At 40.2% G+C, this 26,046-nt stretch overlaps 1 protein-coding gene across 2 annotated transcripts; it reads left to right on the forward strand.

The window, feature by feature from the left end:
- The first annotated feature begins 74 nt into the window (after positions 1-74).
- On the forward strand, positions 75-23,442 carry ca8 (carbonic anhydrase VIII). Of its 2 annotated transcripts, none has more exons than XM_031877452.1 (9): positions 75-389; positions 6,815-7,006; positions 7,527-7,651; positions 10,492-10,587; positions 13,011-13,073; positions 13,192-13,240; positions 14,141-14,253; positions 17,827-18,016; positions 21,771-23,442. In XM_031877452.1, the coding sequence occupies exons 1-8, from the start codon at positions 317-319 to the stop codon at positions 17,959-17,961; spliced, it is 846 nt and encodes a 281-aa protein (XP_031733312.1). In that variant the 5' UTR covers positions 75-316; the 3' UTR covers positions 17,962-18,016; positions 21,771-23,442. The 2 variants fall into 2 exon arrangements, with proteins under 2 accessions (XP_031733312.1, XP_031733313.1); XM_031877453.1 differs by having other exon boundaries at positions 6,821-7,006.
- Positions 23,443-26,046: the final 2,604 nt, after the last annotated feature.

Consider the following 26,046-nt stretch of genomic DNA (forward strand, 5'->3'; position numbering starts at 1 on the left):
ACAGAATAAAGAAACACAGAGGCAGAGAGCTCCACACACATCAGTGAGTAGCTGTGAGAGAGAGAGGACATACAGGGATAAGAAGACGCAAAGAATAGAAGAAAGAAAATAATCTAAAGAACAGAAAAAGACTTAAAGAAGAAAGTGAAAGGCCGAGGGAGTCGTTGCTCAGTTGGGAACCCATCCAGCAGGCTGCAGTTCAGTCAGTTCAGAGACTTCAGTTTGTGTCCAAGTGAACGGACCAAACCAGTGTGACTGCGCGTCTACTGGGAGGACGGACTGGTTTCTACCCGCAGTGAGCAGACTGCCAAACACCATGGCTGACAGTGTGAACGAGGAGTCGGATTATAACCCGGGGAAAGATGAGCTGGACTGGGGCTACGAGGAAGGTAGGCCGGTGCTGGTCTTCATCAGCATGTGGAGGGATGCTGGGAAATATGGGGTGTTGTTAAAAAAGTTCAGGGTCCAGATGGGTTTAAAAGGGGTCTTAACCAAAAGCATTATTTTCTTAATGTGTCGGCCTGTTCATTCTATAGGTGGAGTTTTGTCTGTTTTGCTGGCCTTTCTTAAAGTTTACTCTAATACATGTAACCTTTTGCTGTTTTAAACAGTTGTGTGGGTGTTCCTCTGCTGTACAGATTTACATGAAAGCAGCTGGAATAGTTTGTTTGGAATAAATATAAAAAGGTCGAAGAAATACAAAATTGATACCATATTTTTAATAATTTCCATAGTTCCTCAGAATTATTGTTTTTGTTCTGTAAGTTTGCCATGGGGACGGCTTTATGTACTCCAGTTCCCACAAGCCTTGTTGATCGTTGCTGATTTGCGCATTTCGTCATTGCAGTGAACAAAACGCTGCGCCATAGTTACGGAATTCATCCAAAATTGAATCCATAAGAGACAAATGTATGCTTCCTTATATGCTTCCTTATGCAGGGTCTTGTCTAGATGGTAAATCTGAAAAGTCCTGCAAGACTTGCTGTCGAGGACCTGTCCTAACCTTAACCATTGGAAGGTCAATGCCAGACCTCAACCATCTCGCGAGAGTTTAGCAAATGGAGGTTTACCATCTCTGACATGACCAATAGCTTCCCTCCGCCATCAGTGGCAAACATAACAGAAAAAGCCAGTCACTGAAGTTGGACTGAAGCAGCATTCTGGAGCTTTCTGGGTATAATTGACTGCATCTCAGCACAATCAGGGAGAGCACAGAGTCTCAGGGTAAGCCTGCTTCTGCTTACTCTCCAGCCGTTTAGCCTGGTTTACAGTCAAGGAAGTGTGCCAGACAGACCTCATCCTGCAGCACTGGACACGCATAAAGCCTGTTGAGATACAGGCCAGTTCAGGGTCTCCAACACCAAATAAATTCAGGCGACGCAGAGCAAAAAGCTTCCTGAAGTCAGCATGCGGTCCTCTTGACTGACCCAACATAAGTGAATGTGGACGGTAACCCCCAGCACTCCGATGGTATCACAGACTGCCAGTAGATTCTGGTTGAGGATAGTGTCAAAGTTTAAGCTCCGTGATTGGGAGTTTCTTGCCGGAGTGCATACTGGGAGTGGTAGTTACCTTCTCACTTTACATTTAGCCAGGCTTGTACCCTTTTCCGTCCAAGAGCCAGATATTTTTTAACACATCTCTTGTGCTGATTATTCAGCCAGGAGAGCTTCATCCCCATCCAAGCCGTGGCAATGCTCCCCATCAGTCACGTAACATTGTGGGACCAAGGCTTTCTGAAACAGCTCCTCTCACTTTGTGACTCTGTAAGGGCCTCGCTGTCATGTCGTTCAAACGCCACGCTCTTTCTTAGATAAAACAATGCTCCTCCAGAACCACAGAAGACATTTTTCAACTGTTTTCACAGGCTGAGTAATACTCCACATGACACGTAAGCTTATCTTTACGAGATACAAGATCGGAGTGAAAGGAGACACGTCCAGCCTTACCTGGAGCTGATTTATGTTAGTCCAATTCAACTTTTCCACATAGGGAAAGATAATCTGGGTTCCAAGATGTTCACTGACACATAAGTACATGTGAAAGTTCAAAGTGATGAGTAAATATAAATTGTGTTGGTTTGTTCTGTCATCTTTCTGCTGCTGCATTTACTGAGCATCGAGGGATGCACTGTGATATTGAGCTGTGAAATTCTCACTGTGAGTATACTTTGTAGGCATAAGATAGACATTAATGTATGGCTTGCAAATATCACATCCGTGTCCTGAGGAAACCTTTTGTACTAAAAGTAATCTACATTCTAACTACAGGGAAAAGTAATGGGATGTTCCATTGACACAGATAATATGTTTAAAGCTTTGAAATGATTTGAATTGGTTACTTCTTACATGCTATCGTGTAGAGAGCCATATTGTGCATGGGAGGTTAAAAGCTTTCTGCAGGACACTTGATATTACAAGGTCTTCATTAGAATGTTGGAAGAACTGACTTACAAACAATGAGTTGCCATTGAAGATAAAAGCAAATAATGACAGAATACAACAAATAATTTATGATTTTTTGAAAAGACCATACATACTATTTATGGAAATACATTTGGAATACATTTTAAAGTTGTGCTTTTAAATTCCTAATAAAAAACAATTCCTGTGGCAATAGTTAAGTTATCGTAAAAAAACTCCACACAATGATATGATATGAATTATCAACTAAAGTTCAGTGAGAGGACACAGCTCCACCAAGACTAGACAATGTTTCTTTTTCTTTTTATAAAAAAGTATTTGGAAGCTTTTGCAGTAATCTGCATGTGAATCTGGATCTGTAACAAAATACTGTTAGTGATGGAAAAGTCATGTTGATTTTTTGGAGAATGTCTAAATCCTGTAAGTATCCGAGTTTCACGGTGAAACTTCAAGCGAATCTGACCAGTGACTGACTGGAAACAGAATTTTGCTTCTGCCCCCTGGCCCCTAAATTATTGATTTGTGATAATGGAATATATAAATAGAATTGACTCGTGCCCGTCAAGTGCTGTCCTCTTGAGGTATACTGCTAACCAACAGACAAACGAACATGACAAAGGTAACTCAGTCAGCTGCGTTGGTTTGTTGTGGCCACAGAGCATGAGTCAGTGTTATCCAAAGTTAGTCTGGCATTTCACTGGTTTAAGTCCCCACTTTACTCATTGCATTGGTACCATTTCGAAAACGTATTTTTTATTTTTTTTAAAGATGTATGGATGAATAATATGGCTATTAACTGAATGAAATAGCCGTGACTGCAACTCAGTTCATTGTTTTGGTTCTCTGGACCAACCAACAAAGCTGGAACAAAGCCACTTCTACAAAACTGTGTGGACCAGAACTAGCACAAGCTAACCGAAAACCTCCAACATGTCTGTAATAACAGCAGGGCAGAGGAGTACATTTAGTTCAGTGTTTTGCATATTGGACACTATGCAATCCTGTCTCCTACAAAATGACTTTATGTTCCCATACAACTATACTACATTCTCAGTTTTGAGAAACATATTTTCTTCCGGATTACAGCCGCAGTTTTAAACACATAATTAATGTGTAGATTAAAACGAAACAAAGCAAAAAAGTTACTTGGCTAGGTTTCGACACCAAAAGTACTTGGTTAGGTTTAGTAAAATATCAGGGTTTGGCTTAAAATAAGCACATTTGTTACGTTGTTTAAGTTACAGACGTAAGTTAAATAAGTCAATGTTGTCTTTTGGTTCCACATGGAATACAAAGAGTGGTCTCCTGGGTGAGAGTCTTCCTCCCTATGCAGACTTTAAAAGATTATAATAAGAAATATATCTAAAATTGGACAAAAATACTTTTATCTCGAAAAATAATTGACAATATCGTTTTAGTTTTATGGGAACGTCATTTTTAGAAGACCGGGTATTGTAGTCATAGGATAAAGGTCAAAAACACACAGTTTATTTATTTTTCAATTGCAGGTCAGTCGTCCTTTGCTGGTTGGTTTGTCTCGCAGCCATCTCAGGGTGATGGCTTTCTTGCTAGGAGGCAAACTAAATATATTCTTCATGTGCCAATAAGGTTATCTAGGATTTTGGCAATTTGTGCTAATATGAATGAAAAATATAAAGGAAAGGTCTATAAAACCTGACATCCAATGAGGTTTTGTCTGCACTCCTATGGCGAAGACTTGTAGATGCACGAATACATGAAGAACCAAAAGCTACAGAACAGAAACATACCTGAAGTAGGTTGTGGCTACGTCTCAACAACCTGACTTCATTTGCTAAATGCAGTATTAAATCATGTTTTTTGCGATACAGTTATGTCATAACATCATGCTGGCAAGTACATTAACTGACTGACAATCAGTCAACCAGGTAGTCAGTAGTTGTATATGGTTTAGCAATGTGATCTAGCACCTTCCCAAATAAAACTCATTTCTATGTCCCTACAAGCACATACACACACAGCACAGTTGTGTGTACTGTAGCTGCACTGAACCCCTCACTGCTTTTAGTCAAGTGTTGTCATGGCTCTAGTTGCTGAGGAAAGAGGGAATGTGACGGGTCCCCTCACCCCTCTCTGCTATGGAGAGACTAGTCAGCCTGTCTGCAGTAGAGAGGCCTCCCGGGAGGAGTTGAGTACATTTTCGGGTTTACCGGTGTACTGGGCTTTCTTGAACGCGACACTCTCCACCAAAAGTGTTCGCTTCCTCTTTTTAAAGACACATTGGGTTCCACACACCTCACAATGTTCTCATTGTGCTGTTAGAGTGATTGTGGTCAGCAAAAAGCTGAAGGGAATCTAGACCAGTGGGCACCTTAGGCGTCACGTAGTATCACTTTCTCTACTCTGCTGTGCTTCCTCACTCTGCCAGCACAACAGACTTTAAGTTGATAGCAACCATTCTAGACTCATAAACTAAGACGGTGTTCACACATTATTTAAAAAGATATTGCAATATCTCAATCTCTCATACAAATATACATGCAACTAACTGTCCCAGTTAGACAGGCTGACCCTCTTTCTGCAACCACAACCTGCTTACATTTGTTTTCAAGCACTTTCAACTTGCTTCCCTTCCTTCTCGGTCTTTTCCATTATGTCACAAATAATTTCTCAAAGGTCACGAATAAACCGCTTTCACCTTTACTTCACAGGAAACTTAAATGCACAACAATAATTCAACTCCGTTGTTGTCAAGTACTCACATATAACATTTATTTATTCATTATCCAGGTCATGTAACAGGACAGATAATGATGTACTTCTTATTTTCAAGAGTAAATAGAGGAGGAACCTCTGCAGCACTACACAACATAGTTAAACAAAGAAACCTTGTGTTTGCAGAAACTCAACACTTGACTAACTTTACTGTTTTTCTGAGTAAAATCATAGAAACAATATCAATCTAATCTGTGTGTTTAATGCAGCAGCATGGCTCTGTGATATGTTTAGACTAGCTTAACACACAGACTTGAGGCAGGTGGAAATAGCCAGCTAGCTTGTGAGCGACTACAAAACGTCACTGAATGTAGACATTGTGTGAATTTAACATTTATGTAGAAATACAAAATGAGACATAGTGCTTTAACAAGCGGTAAACTGTTATTAAGCTAGCAATAACTGGGCCTTGTGTACTTTCGTGACCCAGGTGACTGTTGTCGTTGTAGCCTGACAAGCGTTCTTGCTAACATGATGCAACATAATTGAGGCAGTTTTAGAGCGGTTAGCTAGTTGGTTAGCTTTCCTTAGAACATCCTCTTTCTCACTTTTGACAGAAGCAAGCTGTTTCCACCTGCATGTCTTTCTGGTAAGCTACAGACCTAAAACACAACAAACTCACAGAGCTATTTCTCTATTAAACACACAGAAACTACATTATTCATTTTAATTGTATGTATTTTTGCTCTTGTTTAAGGTTCATCTTTTGCCACAACAAATTTGAGTCGATCTACAAATGAAGCTTTGACACTTGACTTCAATAATATGATGCATAAAGGAATAAACAGTATCTACAATTTGTCCTTATCCATTTGTCAATTATCTAAAAAGTGATCAGCGACTGTTTTGATTACTGATAAATTGTTTAAGTCACTCTTCATGTAATAATGCTAATTACCATGTTTAGCCCAAAACAAAATGAAACTCACCAAGCTGTCTGCCCGTGTGGCAGTGGCTGAGTAGCGACAAACAGCTAACAGAACTACCAGTGTCTGTACTGGTAGTTCCGTTAGCTGTTAGCCAAACCCTCTGTACAAAACACTAAAAGTGAGCCAAACAGCTCAGACAAACAGTGTTCTCACTTGCAGGCAGTCAGGCAGGCAGTCAATGGCAGTATAAAACAGGCAATAAAGTTGTTTTCAGAAAGTGTGAGTCACCGCAACTACGAGAGGTCCTTGAGCATGGAGCCATAACCGGCCAGCCAAAATATTATGCAGTCTGCTGCAGCAGAATGCAAGATCAGCCAAAGACGGACACAGAGGTACACACTTACTCTGGGACACACGTGAGCAATCGCATGATCCTCCTGACAGAAATATTAATCATAAATTACAGCCCAAAATTAAACAGTTAAATATTTGCTTCACTTCAACCAACTACAAGAGTGAAATGCTACTTTAACGTCAGAGTAATAATCTAATGATATACTTCTAGTATAACATAATATATACAGTATATGTATATAGATAATATATGTAGTATATAAACACTCACAGGTAGACTTGCTCTGGATTGAGTACATTTACTTTTGATACTGTAAAGATATTTTTCTGATAATACTCACATACTTTCACTAATGAACTAGATAGATATGGTCCATGTAATGTGTTTGTTCGTGTGCCTGTTTTCACTTATAGGTGTAGAATGGGGACTCCATTTCCCATCAGCCAACGGCGAGTACCAGTCTCCCATTAACTTGAACTCCAGGGAGGCTCAGTATGACCCGTCTCTCCTGGACGTGGGCTTATCACCAAACTACGTGGTGTGTCGAGACTGTGAGGTCATCAATGACGGACACACCGTCCGCATCATTCTCAAGTCCAAGTCAGGTAACTCCCAGGAGACAACCTGTCAAAACTCTACTTATTGTTTAAAAAGTGATGAGAAACCAGTGGGTTATTGGTTGGAGACACATTCATGCACGTTTATGTAATGTGTGAAAACAAGAATGAATTTAGCCCACTGTAAACAACCCTCTTTAAAATGTTGATTATACTTGTTAAGTTTTAATGTCTTCTCGATGCAGTCTGATGAGGTACAGTATGATATGAGTATTTATGGCTACTTCTATGTACATCACATCTACAAGCATAAATGTGTGAGACATACATGAACACACATTATAGACCATTTCCAACTGTGTCCAATCATTAACATTCTGAATTAAACACATTGTTTTTCCCGGAGCTGATGATGGAAGTAGCTGACGAGTGAGCCATCTCGCTTCCTTCTCATCTCTGTTAAGAGTTGCACATTAGCATTAGTGACAACTTCTGATCGCTTTGATTTGTCTTCTACTTCCTGTGTATGCTTGCCCACAATGCCCTGGGTTTTCTGTGCCGTTGTCAGTGGTTACCGGCGGTCCGTTGCCTAGTGATCATGAATACGAGCTTCACGAGGTTCGGTTCCACTGGGGCAAGGAGAACCAGAGAGGATCAGAGCACACTGTCAACTTCAAGGCTTTCCCTATGGAGGTAGAGCAAAGACACACACACATACACACACACACACACAATTAAGGCCATGCCCATTGAGTGGGCCTCACGTACATTCAAAGCAGACCAACAGCCTCTTAGAGACTAAAGAAATAGTGTTCACATGTTTGGCCTTGTGGCATTGACATTTGTCCTTCAGATAACATCGTAGCTTGTTGAGTCCTTGTACACAGAACCTGTTTAATCTTCTCTAACAAGTAACACTTTTGATTCTGCTGTTTTTCACAGGCTAAAATCAATGTCTTTATATGTGTCTAGGTAACATTTAGATTGGGGTTGTGCCCATCTATATGTCTGAAAACTTTACACCTATAGCCTCGAAAAAAAGCTCAAATAAATTAGGTAAAATTACATTACGTTAAAATTTGATGAAAGACATTTTTGAAGGCTAACTCTTTAGGTCCCACTAACACATAACTTGATATGCAAAGCCAGCTGTCCTTAAATCCTTAAATACGTTGCTCAACATTTGAGGGAGATACACTTGTTAACTTTCTGACCGAGAGTTAAATGAAAAAATCAATACCACTCTCATGTCTGTGCAGCTAGTATGGAGCTGGGAGGCGATTAGCCTAGCTTAGCATAAACACTGGGAGCAGGCGGAAAAAGCTAGCCTGCTCTCTCAAAAATGTAAAACTATACATAGTATCTACTGAAGTTGAAGTCTCTGAAGTTCACAAAAATGAACAGTGTATCTAGTTAGTTTTTAATACACAAACAGAAATGTTAAAGTTACATTTTGTGGTTTACGTAACTATTTCTTGAGGAACCACAGTTCAGTGCACTCAGACGCACTGAGTTTAGTATACCAAGTACCAAACCTGGCAACAACACAGTGAGGAGAAGTTCTTATAGTACTAAAATGAGCACGGTATCGATATTCTCATCTCACTCTTTCTCAGAGGGAAAGTGAACAAGCCTTTCTTTAAAAGTAAAAATGATTAACTTAGCTGCCATCTGTCAGACCGCATATCCTGGCACTAACCTCTGGCATTTAGTTAGAAATTTAAGGTCCAAAGTGAAACTGTGGAAATGCCAACAGTGCTCGACTCAGTTTGATGATACCTGATGCATATCCTCATTGCTTCAGTCATGCGGTCAGCTTAACATGTCAACCATACAGTTCTTAAGCCTAGAGCGAGATTATGTAACTTTTGAAAGAATAATTAACACAATCGGAAAAATATAAATTACCCTTACTCAATTAACTAAACTTAAAATAAGTGATTTTACTGAGTCAGCTTGCTGACTTTATGACTCTTCTCTGTGTTATTTTGTGCTTACTTTGTCTCTACTGTTGCGGCTGTAAAAGGAGGATAAATTGTTCTGAGCATCACAACCGCCACAATTCTTTCAGTGATTAATCAGTTTGATAACATTTTGAAATTGTAGAAAAGCCACACAATTGAATTACTTTTTCCCCATTTAAGTCAGCGTAGGGCTAAACTGGAGCTGGAATTAACGCTCACTAAGGAATTACATTCATATTGGACTATGCTGCACCTCACAATCTACGTCCAGTGCCAACATTTAGTGCCAAAGCAGGTAGTGTGCCGTTTCTGTGTAGTAAAAGGGTGGAGGTTAAAGTGGTGGATGGGTGTGCATGTTACAGGTAGTTCAGTTGACAAACCTTAACAAGATCCATAACCATGATCTTTCCCTGGTATTAACCATTTTGTAGATGTTATGTGCAGATTGTGCATTGGACATAAAAAACAACCATATTATCATTGAATGTATTTTGGTTCATTAAACGTATTTCGGGATTATGCAAAAATCCCTGTTCGGGATGAGGTCAGGGTGGATGGTTGGACATACGAAGCGTCAGACTGTTAGGGCAATGACAAACAATACATTTTGTCGTTTAGGTTGGAGTACTGTTTAAGACATCTAGATCAAAGGAGAAGTCTGGCGACATTTTAATCAAAAAATGAATCTATCATCTTAACAAGTACAGTCAAAACACATCAATGACCGCATTATTGCACTGGGTGTCATGGTCCATTATTACCTTGAACACAGACACTAGTTTATTTTGACTCAATCCCAACTTCACCATTCTGCTGGCCCAAAGACTCACAAGAGCACCAACATTTATTAATACGCAGCTGAAAATAGTCCCCAACAAATTCAATTTCCTGCTGTATGAGTTACTTTTATTTTGTAAAATGACAGTGTCCAACTGTTTCAGAAAATGATTTAGTCTTTTTTTTTAAAGAAAAATGAAACAATGTATTCGCGAACCATCTTCAGTGGAAAACATTTTTGAGTGATTTGGAGCCGAGAGCCACAGACACTAGTTCTAGTCCTTTTAAAATATCACCAGCCTTATTATTTAAAACTGGGTTGAATTTGCTTGAAATTTCAAGGATACAATTTTCATAGTATTGCAATCATGATATATTTAAAGAGCAAGACAGCTTTTGACCTCTTTCGCAAACCACAAAACCAGAGTTCAACGGGAAGTGAAATCTGTGCTTAAACTACTGACAAAGAGCCTGACAGCTCAGAGATTGCTGAGATTTTATATATATACTGTATATATATATATATATATTTTAAGATAAGTCCCAAGGCAGCTTTCAGTCTTATGAAGTATAGCTCTGTGGTCTGGTCTGATAATGTGTTTCAGGGTAGAGGTTTTCCAATCGATTCTCCACAGTCACATTAACTTGACATAAGAGTCCATATAGAAAGCCATCATTCACCCCCAGCTGATGGTCTCTCACTCTCTCACTTACCACTGTTCTATACACCTGTTAATAACAATGGCCTCTCAAACACAGGTTGTGTTCTGTTGTCTCTGTGTCCATCTTTAGCTACATCTGATTCACTGGAACAGCACTCTGTTCAACACTTTGGAGGACGCTCTTGGGAAGAAGAACGGAGTCCTCATCATAGCTCTTTTCGTGCAGGTAAAACATCCACATCAAGAACCAGTAGGCTGGCATAGTAACCAGATAAGGGGTTGGTTTTAACACAGTTCAACACTGCCATATCAAAATTCACATTTGACAAAATATACACATGTAACCTGAATGTGCGCATATTGGGTCCTACATGTTTTTTCCCAATATATATATATACATATATATTTTTACCAATATACAGTAAATGTATGTAATAATGTAGCCTACACTTGTCTTACCATAGAAAAAAAGTAATATTGTTTCAATATAAATTTGTGCGAGAATGTACTGAGAATGTAGTGTCCCAGAACCACCCTCCTCTATAGCAAGCTATTCACTTCTTTCTATTGTATTTATAACATCACAAGCTACAGCATTTGCTCTTAATGTGTGACCGATATTGTGTATTTTATGTTTTTAGTGTATTGCTTTTATATATAATGATTTTAATGTAAAGTGTCTTTGAGTACTCTGAAAAGCGCTATATAAATAAAATGTATTATTATTATTATTATTATTATTACAGCATGCTGGTTAATGTCAACCTGCTAACGACATAAGCTAGCTAGCATGTTGCTACCACTAGGAGCACTCTGCTCAACCCACCAATCAACAAACCACACAATTATCCTTTGCTACTCCACCTTTGAAAGCTACAAAGCATCCTGTCTACACGTCAGCTAACAACATGCTAGCCAACAAAAGAAACAGCTAAGAACATTTCAGCTAACTAGCATGCTGCCTGAGCCAACAAATAGAGCTACCTCAACTTAGCAATTAACAAAGCACACACAGCTGTCTAATTTTACGAGCTAATAACAGCTAACAACATGTTAAGCTGACTAGCATGCTGCCTTTACTTGCTTTTTAGGAATTTAATTGTCGTTGGTATTATTTGAGTATGTCTAGTTTGTATTGAAGTGATGCAAGCATAAGCTTTTATTGGGTCTTACATTTTTCCTCTATCATTTTCATACCAGGTCATAAAAAAGTAAAAAAAAAAAATTCTGACAATGCCTGAAACACTTTAAATGTAAGCTACTTAATATTAAACATATGTTTATCTACCACATACGTGTGTGTCAAAATCCTTCAGTTTGACAGGGAAAAAAAGTTTAAAGAAATTGTCATGAGAATAAGAAAAGTGTTGAAACAACACCATGTTTCAATAAGGAGAGAGTTGGGATTAGATATTTATTTGCTTTTTAATTTCTTTTAATAATCCTTTATTAGTCCCGCAGCGGGGAAGTTCTCTGCATTCAACCCATCCCTAGTATAGTATATAGGGAGCAGTTGGGTGCTGAGAAGCGCCCGGGGAGCAGTTAGGGGTTCAGTGTCTTGCTCAGGGACACTTCAGCACAGGACATGTGGTAGCCAAGGATCGAACTGCCAACCTTGCGGTTACCGGACAACCCTCTCTACATAAGATAAATTTCAGTACAATTTATCATCAGAATACACTCGAGACAAACTGAGACAAGATCTGTGCGACAAATTTGAAGAAAATAACTAATGCTACATTTATTCAATGTCAGTGTAATGTAGCCTCCAATTGTGATTGTGGTTTCATTAGGTACAACTAACTGTAACTAAAGCAGTTCAATACAACAGTCCAGCAATTAATCATTATGAATATTACCATATATTGTATTACATATATAACATATAATATAATGAAAATTTCAATTTCCTACCCTGTTTTTATCAAGGAGGGTAGAATCATTGTAAATACAACTGCCACTGAGTGGAATATATTTGAGAAGAACCACCCATCTGTGCTTGACACAATATTTTTGTAAAAAGATTTTGAACTTTTTGAAAGTAGGCCTATCTGCAGGCTTTTCCCCCTCTATGTCCCTCAGTTTTAAAAACATTGACTCTTTCAACACGTCAGTGTGGCCTTTAAGTGTTTTTCCTTCCTGGGATTGTAAGAGTTGTTTTGCTAAATGAACAAACAGGTTCATTCCAGATGAGCTTGAACCATCCAGTGTAATAATATAAGTCGGTCTGTGAAAGGAGTTGGAAAACACCTCCTGTAATATTCCGATGAAATGAGGACTTTACTGTTGAAATGATCCTTAGTTTCTTTAAACAAAACTTCTTTAAACAAGGTGGGAACTTTAACTCCATCAAACCTCAGAGAATAACATCACTTTGAAAGAGATCTGAGGCACCAGTCCAGTGAGAAGACACCTTGCAGAAGTCACCTTCTGGTTTCACCCCAGACGGCCCTGACCTCCTGAGGCCACAGTCAACCGCACACGTCCTGTTTTTGACAGCTCCTTTAGCTTCCTGCTTACTTCCTGTAAGGATACGGCAGATACAAACTAAGATCTTCTTAAAACTCTGTTGACGTCTTTTAGGCTGTTACTGATAAGATACGTCGATAAGTCCACCAACTGAAACCCGTAACGCTTTGTTTTTATCAGATCGGTAAGGAGCACCTGGGTCTGAAGGCCATCACTGAAGTTCTACAGGACCTGCAGTACAAGGTGAGATTAAACCTGAAAAAACAAGGACAAGTTTTTACATCAGATGAATAACCCCACTGTTAAACATGCATGATACATTAATACAATCATTTCTGTTGTGTTGCTGTCACACCATCAGGGAAAGAGCAAGATAATCCCCTGCTTCAACCCCAACACTCTGTTGCCTGGTGAGCAGAAAACCTTTTTTTATTTCAAATGCACAATGAATATATAAACATAAGTTTTAGATTATACCGCCATAGTTGACCCAAGCTGGCAGCCTGCTGGGTCTCAATCATCCTCTCATCAATTCATTCATTCTTCATGCCAGTTTTTACAACATGACTCAGACGTGTCAGAGAACAAGGAGTAGAACCGTGAGACAGCACAAACGTCCTAATCAAGTAATGAAAACTCACCTCCGTCCATCATGTTAAACGGTTATTACTTTAAAATAATGAACGGTAGATAGATATTTAAGCAGGGACTTGTTGTTCCTCCCTTTGTCGTGAGAACCCTCCTGCAAATATTGCATTTGGCAGTTGTTTGGCGAAGTGCATCCACACATACCGCAGTCCTGCACCAGGTAAACAGTGTTAGCTCTGTCAGTACTGTTGCCATTGTTTGCACTGTTAGCACAGTTAGCTGCTAGCCGCTGACTCAGCCGTGGAGGCAATCCCTTAATCACAGATATCCTCTGAGTTTCTAAATTAGACCCATTAATGAATCTAGGTATTTTACCGAATTTAAAACATAACCCGCGAGTGGAGTCCATCCCTAGTCAGTGACATGCATCACATTTTGAAGGACGGTGGCTAATTTCAAGACAAGGGGTTCCCGAATCGCCAGAATCCCCAAGCATAGTATAACAAAATGATGCATTTCTGGACATTTGATCATTTCTGTACATTGTGCTAAGTGGAGCACCTACTCTACCCACCTTTTAATTTCCAATTGTATCAGTGCTAACATGTAAGCTAGTCTCACCATTTCAGAAAATTGGATTGTTTATTAAAATGCACAGCTGGAGAATAAAATCAGATTTTTGAAGCATTTTATTTGACATAAATTGTTTAATCTGCCTCCAGACCCTTTACTGAGAGACTACTGGGTGTATGAAGGATCTCTGACCACACCACCTTGTAGTGAAACTGTGACCTGGATCCTCTACCGCTACCCTCTCACCATCTCACAGTTACAGGTAAAACATAACTACAAAACAAAGTACCGCTGTATATATTTTTTTTAAAGTTGTATGTATTAAGCATTTTGTGGCGTCAGAAGGAGCTGTGTGAAATCTGATAAATGTCTTGAGTCAGAGAGAAGTGAGCTAGTTACCAGACCTCTGTATTAGCCAGCTGCTCATCTCTGCCTGAGGCTAGATGTAGCTGCTGCTAGCATGCTGCATGACACACATGAAAAAAGCCATATCTCTGGTTTGACGGCATCAATACTGATATTACTACCAGCTATGATAAAGTTCAAAAGTACTCTTTTAGGTTCCTTTTCCCATATTAGGAGTGTTATAATCAGCTTGTAAAGGGGTTACTCATGACTGCATCCTGTCTTTCATTCCTACCTAATTAATATATATTTTATTAACAATGGGTTTAAATGACCCATTGTTGCAACAGACTCTGTTCACCTCAGCCTTTGAGTATTTGAGCGTCTCTAAACTCATTGTGTTGGTTCTCTGCGTTCAGTGATGAAACTCTGATAGAACCACTGTGCTCCACCTGCTCAGCAGCAAACAGACAGACAGACCCGGTTAGAGACCAGCTGGTGAACAAAGTGCAGCATTTAGCAGCAGAAAGGAGACATTCATCAGGTGGACAGACACTTGCACAGTACTCAGATCTTTTACTTAATTAGAAGTAGTAATGTGACACTGTAGAAATACTCTGTTACACGTAAAAGTCCTGCCTTAAAAATCTTACTCTAATGAAAAATAGCATTTGCACAAGATATACTCAAAGTACATAAAGTAAATTATTATTGATCCATTAATGTGTTCAGCACTTTACTGTTGCAGCTGGTTAAAGTGGAGCTAATTTGAATGAACTAACATATTTTATATATTACTTTACATACTGCTGGGTAGCTTACCAATCCCCCACTTAAGACCAATAAAGCCTTATTGATATAATTTAGAATAGTTTATGATATAGTTTTGATCGAAGATCTGTAAAGTAACTAAAGATGTTAGTGCAGTAAAAAGTACAATATTTGCCTCTGAGATTTGGAGTAGGAATAGAAAGTAACAGAAAATAGAAACAAGTATAAATACTTCAAATTTGTACATAAGTACAGTACATGCCAACATGTACTATATCAACTGTGTACAGTGAGATGAAGATATAGTTGTCTTTTCCAATATCCCTGAGGGAAAAAGAAGCGAGCAGTAAAAGTGATGTAATTAAGGATCATAACTGCTCACCATAGCAACAGTAAGGTCGTCACTCACGTGACTATTTTATACAAGAATGCAGCAGTCAGCCTGGCTTGAGCGCTGCTCTCTCTTTTTCCTCAGTTCAGGCTGTACATGTGATCAATGCCGGGCCCTTTAGTGGCTTTCTTACAACACAGGAGCGCTGACCTGAAGCCCTCTAGCATTCAACACAGAACATGAAGCCTCTACACCCACCGACAATCAATGAGCCTGTCACACTGCCTTGGATTCAGCCTCTGCCTGACTCATGGTTCTCTTCGAGGATGATGATGGTTAATCTGACATTTATTTCAGTCTTTCATCCGTGCTGCCTTCTGGCACGCTGACCCTTTGAAATGCTAACAGGGACAATGACTCCCGGCTGTCCTCCTGCCTCAGGCTGTGTCCATTCAAATGTGGAGGACTTTACAACATTCCACAAGGTTTTGTACGGAGATGATGCACATTAATCATCGGCAAGCTTTAGGCACGAGGATTCTTTTTGATTAAAACGGTTCAGATGCTAATTGTCATAGTCACATGTGAGCCGCTCAATTATTTAAAAAATAATTTCAATAACATAATTGTTGAATTGAAACCACTTGAGAGGCCCAAAGAGGAAAAACTACTTCAGCAAGAAGAAACCAAAAAATTTGACAAAGTTTTTTGCATTTTTCTACGTCAAAGGCTGACACCCCTCGACAAAACTGAGACAACTGCAACCCCCAGACACCCACCATCTACTCCCTCTTAACCTGAGGACTTTAGGGGATGTAAACAGGAAGCAGCATGTGGCCATGCAGGCAGTGAGTTCCACTGCTGGCTACAACTTGAGCCCGTTTCTTAGCCTTTATTTTGTCAAACTGGCACCATTTAGTATGTAGAATTAGCTATTGGCAGTTCACCGAAGTACAGACAACTATCACTGGATTACTTCAATACAGAATGATTCTCAGGCAAATTCTGGCTTTATGGACTTTTATTTGTGATGAATCAGATATAATCAGGAAGCGCAAGTCAGAATTAAACTTAAAGTATGTGCATCATGTCTGTATGTTCAGAGTTATTCATTAATAGCCTCTTTGAGCTATGTCACTGCAGCAGCAGGTCAAATTATAATATATATCATTTGTTTAATCTGAGCACCAGCTGCTGAATGAACACAAACAGCAGAAGAGTTGTAAAACAGCAGGTCCTGCTTACCTAGAATACACGTCTCCAAACATCCGGCTATCATTGGCTGCTAAAAGAGAGTGTGTGTGTGTGTGTGTGCACAGTGCATGCAGGTATTCAAGTGTTTCTATGCCTACAGGCTTTTGCACTTTGACAGCGGGCTATAAATCTGGTTTCTGTTAGCCAACAGCCTGACAGCACAGGAACTGTCCTTTGTCTTGGCCAGCCACTTTACAGTACATGCGTGTAAAAGCGATAGTATCAGTGGTGGTTTACACGTGAACGGGAAGTCAGATAGTGAATCCTTTCCATCACAGTTCTGATCGCAACATTCTGGTGTGAATAAGAAAACAAGAGATGTTTCTTGTAGCGCTGGGTAAATATAGGTTGCTTGCTCAGCCATCTGCCATGCTTTCTTTAGGCAAACATCAGGAGCTGAAATCACCAGAAATAATAGACTGACAACACATTCACTGAGCTTTCACAGCTCTGAAAGCTGTCACATTCTCACATTTCTTTCCCACACTATCATTATGTCATTAAAGGGTCTTTATCCACCATTAGAGACTCCACATGGGTCCCAGTCTGCTAATTCTCACCCATGCAGGTTCCTTTTGACAGCCTGAGGAAACCCTGAGTATAGAGCAAATGTTTGATGTCATACAGAGGACTTGAATAATCCTGTGTATCTATATGCGACCACGGGCCACGGCAAGGCCCGGATTTGGTTTACAATTTTTAGGGTACACCGATCCTTTACTACTGGCTCAAACCAACTAAAAGCCCACAGATCCTCTATTGGTACATGTGGCGGTAAATGATGGACTGAGACAGGATTCCCCCAAGATTACAAAGTTTATTACAGCAAAGATTTTAAACAGGGTATTAAAAACACAAGGAGTCCATTCAATCCAATAGATCCAAGACAGTAAAAGGTATATGTCCAACATACTTCGTGTCACAAATTACAGTAAAAGAGGAGAGTGCTACAGGATGAATGGTCGTAGCCGCAGACAGAGAGGGGAAAGTAATACTGGGACAGAGTACTCACCACGCTCCGGTGCCCCCCCCCACACACACACATCAATCCTGATACTGTATGTGTGGAGCCTTGATATATGGAGCTGCCACCTATAGTTCGGCCTCTCAAATTAAATCTTTCCTCCTCTGCAGATCGAGGAGTTTCGGAGGCTGCGGTCCCATTTCAAAGGGGCGGAGCTACTAGAAGGGAACGATGGGATGTTGGGGGACAACTTCCGTCCCACCCAGCCGCTCAGTGACCGGACGGTTCGCGCTGCCTTCCAGTGATCTTCGCTTCCCACTGCCGACTCAGAAGAACTGTGGCACCTACAAATACAAGAAGGTAACAGTGTCACAATGAGTTCTGCTCCGTGCTGTTTTTAACATGCAGTGCATCAGCTGGAGTAGCTTCAGCCCACTTTAACAAAAAAGTATTGTCCTGAGGAGAAGGTCCAACGCACATATCTACCCTGTTCTCCATCAATAAATCATCAGATTACGTGACATTGCAGTAAACCCTTGATATATAAATGCAAGTAAGGAGCTTTAAAGTAGCAGCACTTGTTTTGGTTGTTGTTAGCGAACACTTGCCTATCTACACATCCAGCAGACACAGAGCAACATTAGCATTCATTTGAAGTTATTTTGCTTCCACCCGATGAATGTAAGTTCAATATTCACTCTGCTGCTTAACGCTCCATGATGCTCACCAGCTCAAGTTGTTCGCATTCACTGTTTGTAATCGTACCTAAGAAAAGTAATGCACTATATTCTGTATATAACGGACTTAATCAAGAGGCAAGATCTGCAGGGCTGCCTCTGAGGAAGTCAGGTGAGGTAGTATAAAGAGTGTAGAAGTCTGCTTAAGGGCAAGGTTGGGTGGATGGACAGGTCAAACCAACACAGAACTGTCATCAAGGAGATTGCTGTTCGAGTCCCGCACAAAACCAAGTCAATGTTGATTCATTTCAACTCACTTTTCTTACGTAACGTACGTATGTGGTGTTAGCTAAGAAACAAACATCCTTTTTTTAACCCAACCATCTTTTTCTTAACTTAACCAAGTAGGTTTGTTGCCTAAACAGATCCTGCGCACTGATTGCTCGTGTTGCTGGACATTATAGGAGAACGCATGGAAAAAAACTTTTCGTAAGATGTCTAAATTTGCGTCCGTTAGACCGAAACAGTAAGCTGAAAATTCTACAATGCTCCGTAAAGTGATCATTTGTTCGTATTACTTTACATGTAGTCACTTAGTCCATTGTTAATATAAAACACGTATTAGTGCAGCTTTAATTCACCACCTACATGAGACTAAATCTTAAGATACGAGTCAAATAAATGTATAATGAATAAAAAACACTGTTCTCTGTGATTTTAGTTAGTTCAGCACATTTCCTCTCAAGGGACAGTCTTTTAATGGAACTAGGCATTCTGTCCCTGAGGTATCTGGGTCCTCTGAAACTACAGTGGAGTGGGTCAAGCCCTGGAAGAACTAACCCGGTTCAGTTACTAATCTGGGACAAGCCTATATGCAGTGTGTAGTGTACGGACGGGTCCCAGATTCAGCTCAGCAGCACTGTGGCAGGAAGACAGAGCAGAATGTTTGGAGCTCAGAGACAGAAAAGACTTTCTGAACTTTTGCAGATAGTAAAACTTTGTGGTTATTTCTACATGTCAGCATGGTAAGATGTATAAAAACAGATGAGCCTGCAAAGAAATGCTGGTGTTGTTTTTATCGCTTATTCTTCTTCACAGTGTGACGCTTTCACATTACTATCAGTTGGCCTCGGTACACAACATAGAGTCAGCGACAGGAGGAACACAGTATTTTTCATGCAGTAAATCATCTCATTTGACCCTGCTGTAGCAACTGACTTCAACAAACCATGTCCTCTTTCTTTAAAAGGTGATCTAAATTTAGTATTGCACTTCCTAAATGTTGGGAGGCTTGCAAGAGACAGACGGAAAAAAAAGGAGTCCAAAAATCAAATTAGCAGGAGCGGAGATATTTTAAATAATCCTTACTATGGGTCAAGCTCCAAAAAAACTCTATTTACCGTAATTTAACTCAGTGGCATCTTCTGTTGTTGAGGACATTAAAGGTGCAATATGTAAAGCGAGAACTTTATTAAAAAATATTTTTTGTGTCAACAGAACATGATTACAGTGCAGGCGTTATGTCAAAGACGTCTGTGTATTGTGTTGCAGAGATTTGTACTGAAATGAGCATGCTAACCAGCTAGCCCCGGCCCGTCCTGCCTCGTAATACCACGAGAGGTAGACCTGTAGAGGTCACGTTGAAGGAACAGGACGGGCGAAGTAGTCGTATGCTGCCAGGGAGGATTAAACGGAAATACGAGTCAGGAGTAAACTTCATGCTTCTTTAAACAAATGACCCCTTCACTTAGAGGTTCGCTAACCTCATTGCAAACATTATGATGTCCACTATACTAACTAACTATATCCATGAAGAGCAGGCCGACATAGTTTTTAAGACGTGATGTGAGTAAATATCTGAGCTGACCTCAACGCAGCTCATAGTAAAGGGCCAGAGTAACAGGAAGCTTTTGGGGAAAGAGGGAAAAGTGAGGGAAGAAGTGTGTTGAGGGGAGGGAGGAATAGGGGCGCTGTGGTGAAGGAGAGGTGAGAATGCCAGAGGGATGAAAGAGGAGGAGACAGAGGACTATTGTATATAGTGTAAACGGATACCGATCTGGTCCCACCAGCACAAACCCACCTGAGACAAGACCTGTGAAGGAGAGAGAGGACGAAGACAAGCAGAGAGGAGAGGAAGCTGGAGGTCGGACAGAAAACTAGCATTAAAAAAGGAGTAAAAAACGACTATCACCAGCTGAAAAGAGCAAATGTTGTTGTGGAAATAAAAGAACCTGTCTTGCAACTGTGTTTGTCCATCTGGCTGCCCTTAATGTGGTTTAAGATAAATGCTAATAGTAGAATGCTGACAATAGCAAGGTTAAATGCTAATGCTAAGTAGGTATACTGTTTCCATGTTCACAGGTGTGTTAGCATGCTAACATTAGCCAATTATCAATAAATACACATTACAGCTGAGGCATTAGTCATTAGTTTTTATGGAATAGTGTGATGCAGGAATGAGTCCTGAACCCTAGAAATGACTCAGCATTTTCACACGTCCGGTTCCCTTGTCTCGAAGTCAATGTTTTTTTTAAATTTGTTTTTGGTCTTCAAATAAGGTGTGGGGTTAACACAAGCTTAAGAAACTTTAATGTTTTGTTCCGTGACATAAAATGTTTCAGTGCTTTACTCATGAACTTTGAAGCTTTTAGGCGTCTTTAAAAAGGCGTTTGCTAAATGAGACGACTAAACGTCATCATAGCGAACCCTTGTTCGCCTTTAGCTTAGTGGTCTATCAGCAGACATCTTCTAAGAGAGCTGGCCCAGCTCAGCATATGACACCCCAGAAAACATGTTGGCATTGTACATTTTTAAAAACCACGGGATACGTTGAATGTTGACGTTTCTCAACCAAAAATACATTCCATAAATACTTTTTGAAATGTATTATTTCCCGACATACTGTGATTTCTGTGTGAAGCTTTCACTGCAAGGTTGTACAACTTTATAGAACATTATTTCCGTCCGTTTTAGGGCTAATTCAGGCTTTTTGAGGGACAACCATTCATTGTTTTGTCAACCATCCAGTCCCATAGAATAATTCCTGTAAGTGGTCTCAATTCATAGGCACCAGGCTAATATGCAATATTACAGTAATTTTACTGAGTCTGAGAAGGTAGTGGAACCTTAGTTAGGATGTATATACGTATACAGTATATCACACTTCATTTGACTGATGACTGGTGGTCGAGTGACTTCATATATAGCGCTGCAGATGGAAATATCATCAACTTTCATAGAGAAGTTTTGAACATGTTTCTCTTGAGGAGCTTTGAACTCTTTTCTTTCCCACCAGTCTGAAGTAAGTGTGAAAGTTGGAAAACTACATATTTAACAAAACCCAAGAGCAATAAAAGAGGTTTCACTCAGCTGTGGAGCACATCTGGTTTCTCTCCCTATTTTCTTTTGATCTGATCCATATTTCCCTTTCACTACAGGGGAGCAGGAAGACGAGGTGTGAGGAGAGGAATGGAACTAGAGGGAGACTGAAGGTGGACAAAGAAACTATTGATTGACTTTTGTGTGTGTGTGTGTGTCCTTTTCTGCATCACCTCTCTCCCCCTCTTATTCTTACTGTATATGTGTAACATCCTCCCTGTGTCTCTGTGTGTCCTGATTAGATGATAGGAGGCTTTACAGCCATCTCTGCTGTCAAAACAAGAGCAAGCATGAGCCACAGATGTATCTGAACACACACACACACACACATTCAAAAACTCAATGTACCGTGAGACAGACTAACACACCTGCATAGCTGCATCCACGTTACGTGGATCCACCAGGCCGTCGCTATGTGCTCCAGACTAAATGTGTTGTAGTAAAGCTGCTACAACACACAGTTTACACACTGTTTTTCTAACCTGAATATTTTGTTTTGATGAAAGGGAAACGTGTTTATATTAAAATACATTTACGAATCATAGTTGTAGTCGACAAAATTGCCATTAATGTGCCGGCAAATTCCGTCCGTCTTAGTTCAATCAGCACTCAAACATTGTCCCAAATTAGTTTGAAAGAGAGACTGAATAAGTAACAAACTAACATTTTCACTATTTACTAACCCTGTTTTGTGTCATTGAACGTCACACCAGAAAAAGAATAGAAAGGAGTCTGTCGCCAATTTTTGCTGGTTTTCCCGCGTAAAAAAACAAACTGCATATAAGCGCTGACTTTGGTTTGAAAAGTTATATAACATACAGTATGTTATACTTTTTTCCCTTTTTAAGCCCTTTTGCCAACCTCACCACTAGTTACCACTAAATCCTACACACTGCTCCTTTAACGTGTCCCATAAGGTGTAATCGATACCTCTTAATTAGCTTGATAAGACTGCTCGGTTAGGTTGTATTCTGGTGTTGAGGTGAATACCGGTGTGTGAGATCTAACTCCAGCTCCTCCACATCTTCATCTCACCGCAGACAACAGCTTTATTCAGACAAACTCACATTACATTACGTGTCCTCGGGGTAATGAAGTCCTTCAAACTCTCAAATTTCACACTTACCTCACCCGCTTACCTCGTGCTGTTCTCATCGTTAGCGATAAGTATGTAAAGACTAGTCCACCGGACAACAAACTGGTGTCTTTGTAGTGGCTTTATCCTCTAGGCTCCCCCTCCAGATTCTCCATGACAGTGTTGATAGTCCCTGAGCCAGTTTATTGTCTTAAGAATGTAGTGTTGAACACTTTTCTCCTTTTTTAAATAAAAACAGTTCTTCACAAACTTTGGACTATTAGCAGCTTTAAATGGCATTGACATCAGTCGAACACTACTCTCGTCACCCCCTTCGTATTGTTTCAGTAGCGGGGAGGGTTACAAGCACTGCTTTTGTGTGTGCGTGTGTGTGTGTAGGTCGTATTACCCCATTCCCACCTGGCATTATAATGTGATCTGATTCTGGACAACGTTTTCTGGATAAGGAAAAACCAAGCAGTACCCTCTGGTGCTGATAAATGAAGCCAAAAAGTGTGAATCCCTCAAATGGCCACTCGAGGCTCCAAAAGAAAGTCAATCCCTGCAGACCTCCATGTTAATAACAGGCGGCAACCTCCGGTTCAGCTGAGTGAAACCAATGCGGAAGTGTCTTGCATTCTCTCTGCTGACCAGCAGGGGGCGACTCCAACTGTTGCAAAAATGATGATTGTATAGAAGTCTATGAGAAAAAGACTACTTCTCTCTTGATTTATTACCTCAGTAAACATTGTAAACATAAGTTTATGGTCTCAATCTCTAGGTTCAAGTCTTCTTCAATACAGCATGATGTTCATTTAGTACATTATGGTCCATTTAGAGTCAAATATACCATAAAGCAGGGTATGCTTTAGGGCGGGCTCACTGTTATTGACAGGTCGCTGCCGCTACCAGAGACGTGGCCAGCGTCTCTACATCACTCAGGCACTACCAGGCTGTAAACACGTTTACAGTAAACGTGTTTACAGCCTGGTACAAAAAACGGTTTTGTTCTCTATAGATAACTTTCATGTTCATGACATGGGAGTGAATTTTTATAAAACTCATCTGTTTAATTTATACAAAGGTTTAAAGTTGGACATAATTGAGGGCGTGGCCGCTTTGAGTGACAGGGTGGTGCCGTTTCAGGCTGCTAGCCGTGACACTAGGGCCACCTCAGCTCCACCGACGATCCACCCGTTTGTCCATTTTTAGAGCCATACTGTGTCGTCAGTGACATCCGCTTTGAGCTTCACAACGGCTCCTCAGAAATCTGTGGGTGACGTCATGGAGACCAAGTCCACATGTTATACAGTTTATGGGAAAAAAGCCCAGTAGAAGCTACAAGTAGCAGTAGCTAGTAAAAGTGATTCAGACATAAACTACATCCATTTGATCACAATGCGGCCACAAACAAGATAAAAAGAACACATTTTAATACCAGGTGTGAATTGGCCTCTGTGTGTGCAATATTTAAAAGGTACATACTGAGCTGAAATAAACTGTGAGAACTGATGCCTGTTACTGTAAACAATAAACTACAACACTGACTTACTAAAAACAATGAATGGAGTTTTTTTTCTACTTGTGAACCAAAATAAACAGAATCAATCATTATTTCTGATCATATTCTATGTTTTTGTTGATGTATCCTTCTACCAAGTATTGTATTCATTAAGAAAGAAACATTCCTTTATTAGTCCCACAGTGGGGAAATCATTCTCTGCATTTGACCCATCCCTGTATATGTAGGGAGCAGTGGGCTGCCCATGCAGGCACCCGGGGTTCAGTGTCACTTCGACACAGGACACATTGCAGCCGAGGATTGAACCGGTGACCTTACAGTTAGCGAACAACCCTCTCTACCCAGTAAGCCACGGTCACCCCCATTACCATGAACCAGCACCAAATGCGGATTAATCCGTCGCTGAAAATAGTCCCCAACAAACGCACTAATTCCTCCGGTTTGAATAATTTGAAGAATACACATTGTGGCCAGACTTTCTAACCAAATGACGCCTAGGTGCTACTTCAGGCTCCCAGCTGTGTCGGCCCCTTGAATGACCAAATGCCAACTGTGTCTCCTTCCTGCAGGTCTGAATGTGAATGCCCCCCTTCCTGCCCTTTGTCATCGTCTCCCCTTACCTTTGTTTTTCAGTCTTTACATAAACACACTACTCTCGCTCCCTGCATAAAATGCTTCTTTCTTCATTTGTTCTGGGTCAACTCACCGGCTCAGATCTGCTCTGGGTCTGTGAGGTCACCAGTTTGCCGGCATGCTTTCAAAAACTCACAACACCACAGCAGCTTCTGAACTGGACTTGAAACAACAATAATAACAATAACAATTGATAAAAACTACAGTGCCCCTGTTCTTCTTTAAAAATGAAATGATCCATTTGTGAGCTGTATTTAAAGATGTATGTCTTCAGTAAGAACCAATGTGCTTGTGGCTCAGGGTCACAGAGAGCAAAGGGAAGTCAGAAAGTATTGAGAGACGCACTAAGTCTTTGTTGGTTTGGTCTGTTCGTGGGATTACTGGACACAAAAAGAAGAATATGGAGTAACGCCTGCCTTATCCTTTGAGCTGATTTGAAGACAGGTTGTGTTCAGTCAGTTGAGTCTGGCTGAGGGAGTCTAACACACCTTGTTCAAATATTTGAAGCCAAATTCTGGTAGCTCTATGGAGGTGTGGTTGTTTGGTGGTGTTTACTCTGCTAAATCCACCAGGACAAACTTGGTGTTTATTTCAGTCATCTGTTAGCATTATTTGTCCTCAGCTCTGCTCAGCTGTCCACAGAGAGCATGAACAGAGGAGTGATGCAGATATTTTGACAGTATATTGTGCACATTCTCATGTACAGTATGTTCATGTAGAGTGAGATCTATTTATTTATCCATTTATTAAAACATGGACGGACTATTCATTCTCCCAAAACTTATTTGGAAAAGAGTATGGTCCAATATTCCTTTTAACTTTCTTTAACAGTTGCACTCACCAGCTATTACAATGAAACTATTCATCGATATCTCTTTAAACTCGGAGCGGCTGTCAGTTAACGATGATTCCAAAAATGTTCCATTCTAATCTGAAATCTATTGACACTTATAACCACGTGTTTTGTGTCTTGATGTGAATGATTTTTTGGGCGTCAAGTGACCAATATATATAAATATATACACTTGCATTAAATCTAATGAAGTAATACCAAATGTATTTATACAGATTTATAAGATATGAGCATGATTTACATCTTTAAAAT

Source organism: Anarrhichthys ocellatus, unplaced genomic scaffold (genome assembly GCF_004355925.1).
Source record: "Anarrhichthys ocellatus isolate YVR2014 unplaced genomic scaffold, GSC_Weel_1.0 scaffold137, whole genome shotgun sequence".
Classification (NCBI taxonomy): Eukaryota; Metazoa; Chordata; class Actinopteri; order Perciformes; family Anarhichadidae; genus Anarrhichthys; species Anarrhichthys ocellatus.

Coding starts and splice junctions, on each gene's coding strand:
- ca8 (XM_031877452.1), top strand. CDS start 317: ATGGCTGACAGTGTGAACGAGGAGTCGGATTATAACCCGGGGAAAGAT. Junction 7,652..10,491: donor TCAAGGCTTTCCCTATGGAG/GTAGAGCAAAGA, acceptor GTCCATCTTTAG/CTACATCTGATTCACTGGAA. Junction 13,074..13,191: donor TACAGGACCTGCAGTACAAG/GTGAGATTAAAC, acceptor TCACACCATCAG/GGAAAGAGCAAGATAATCCC.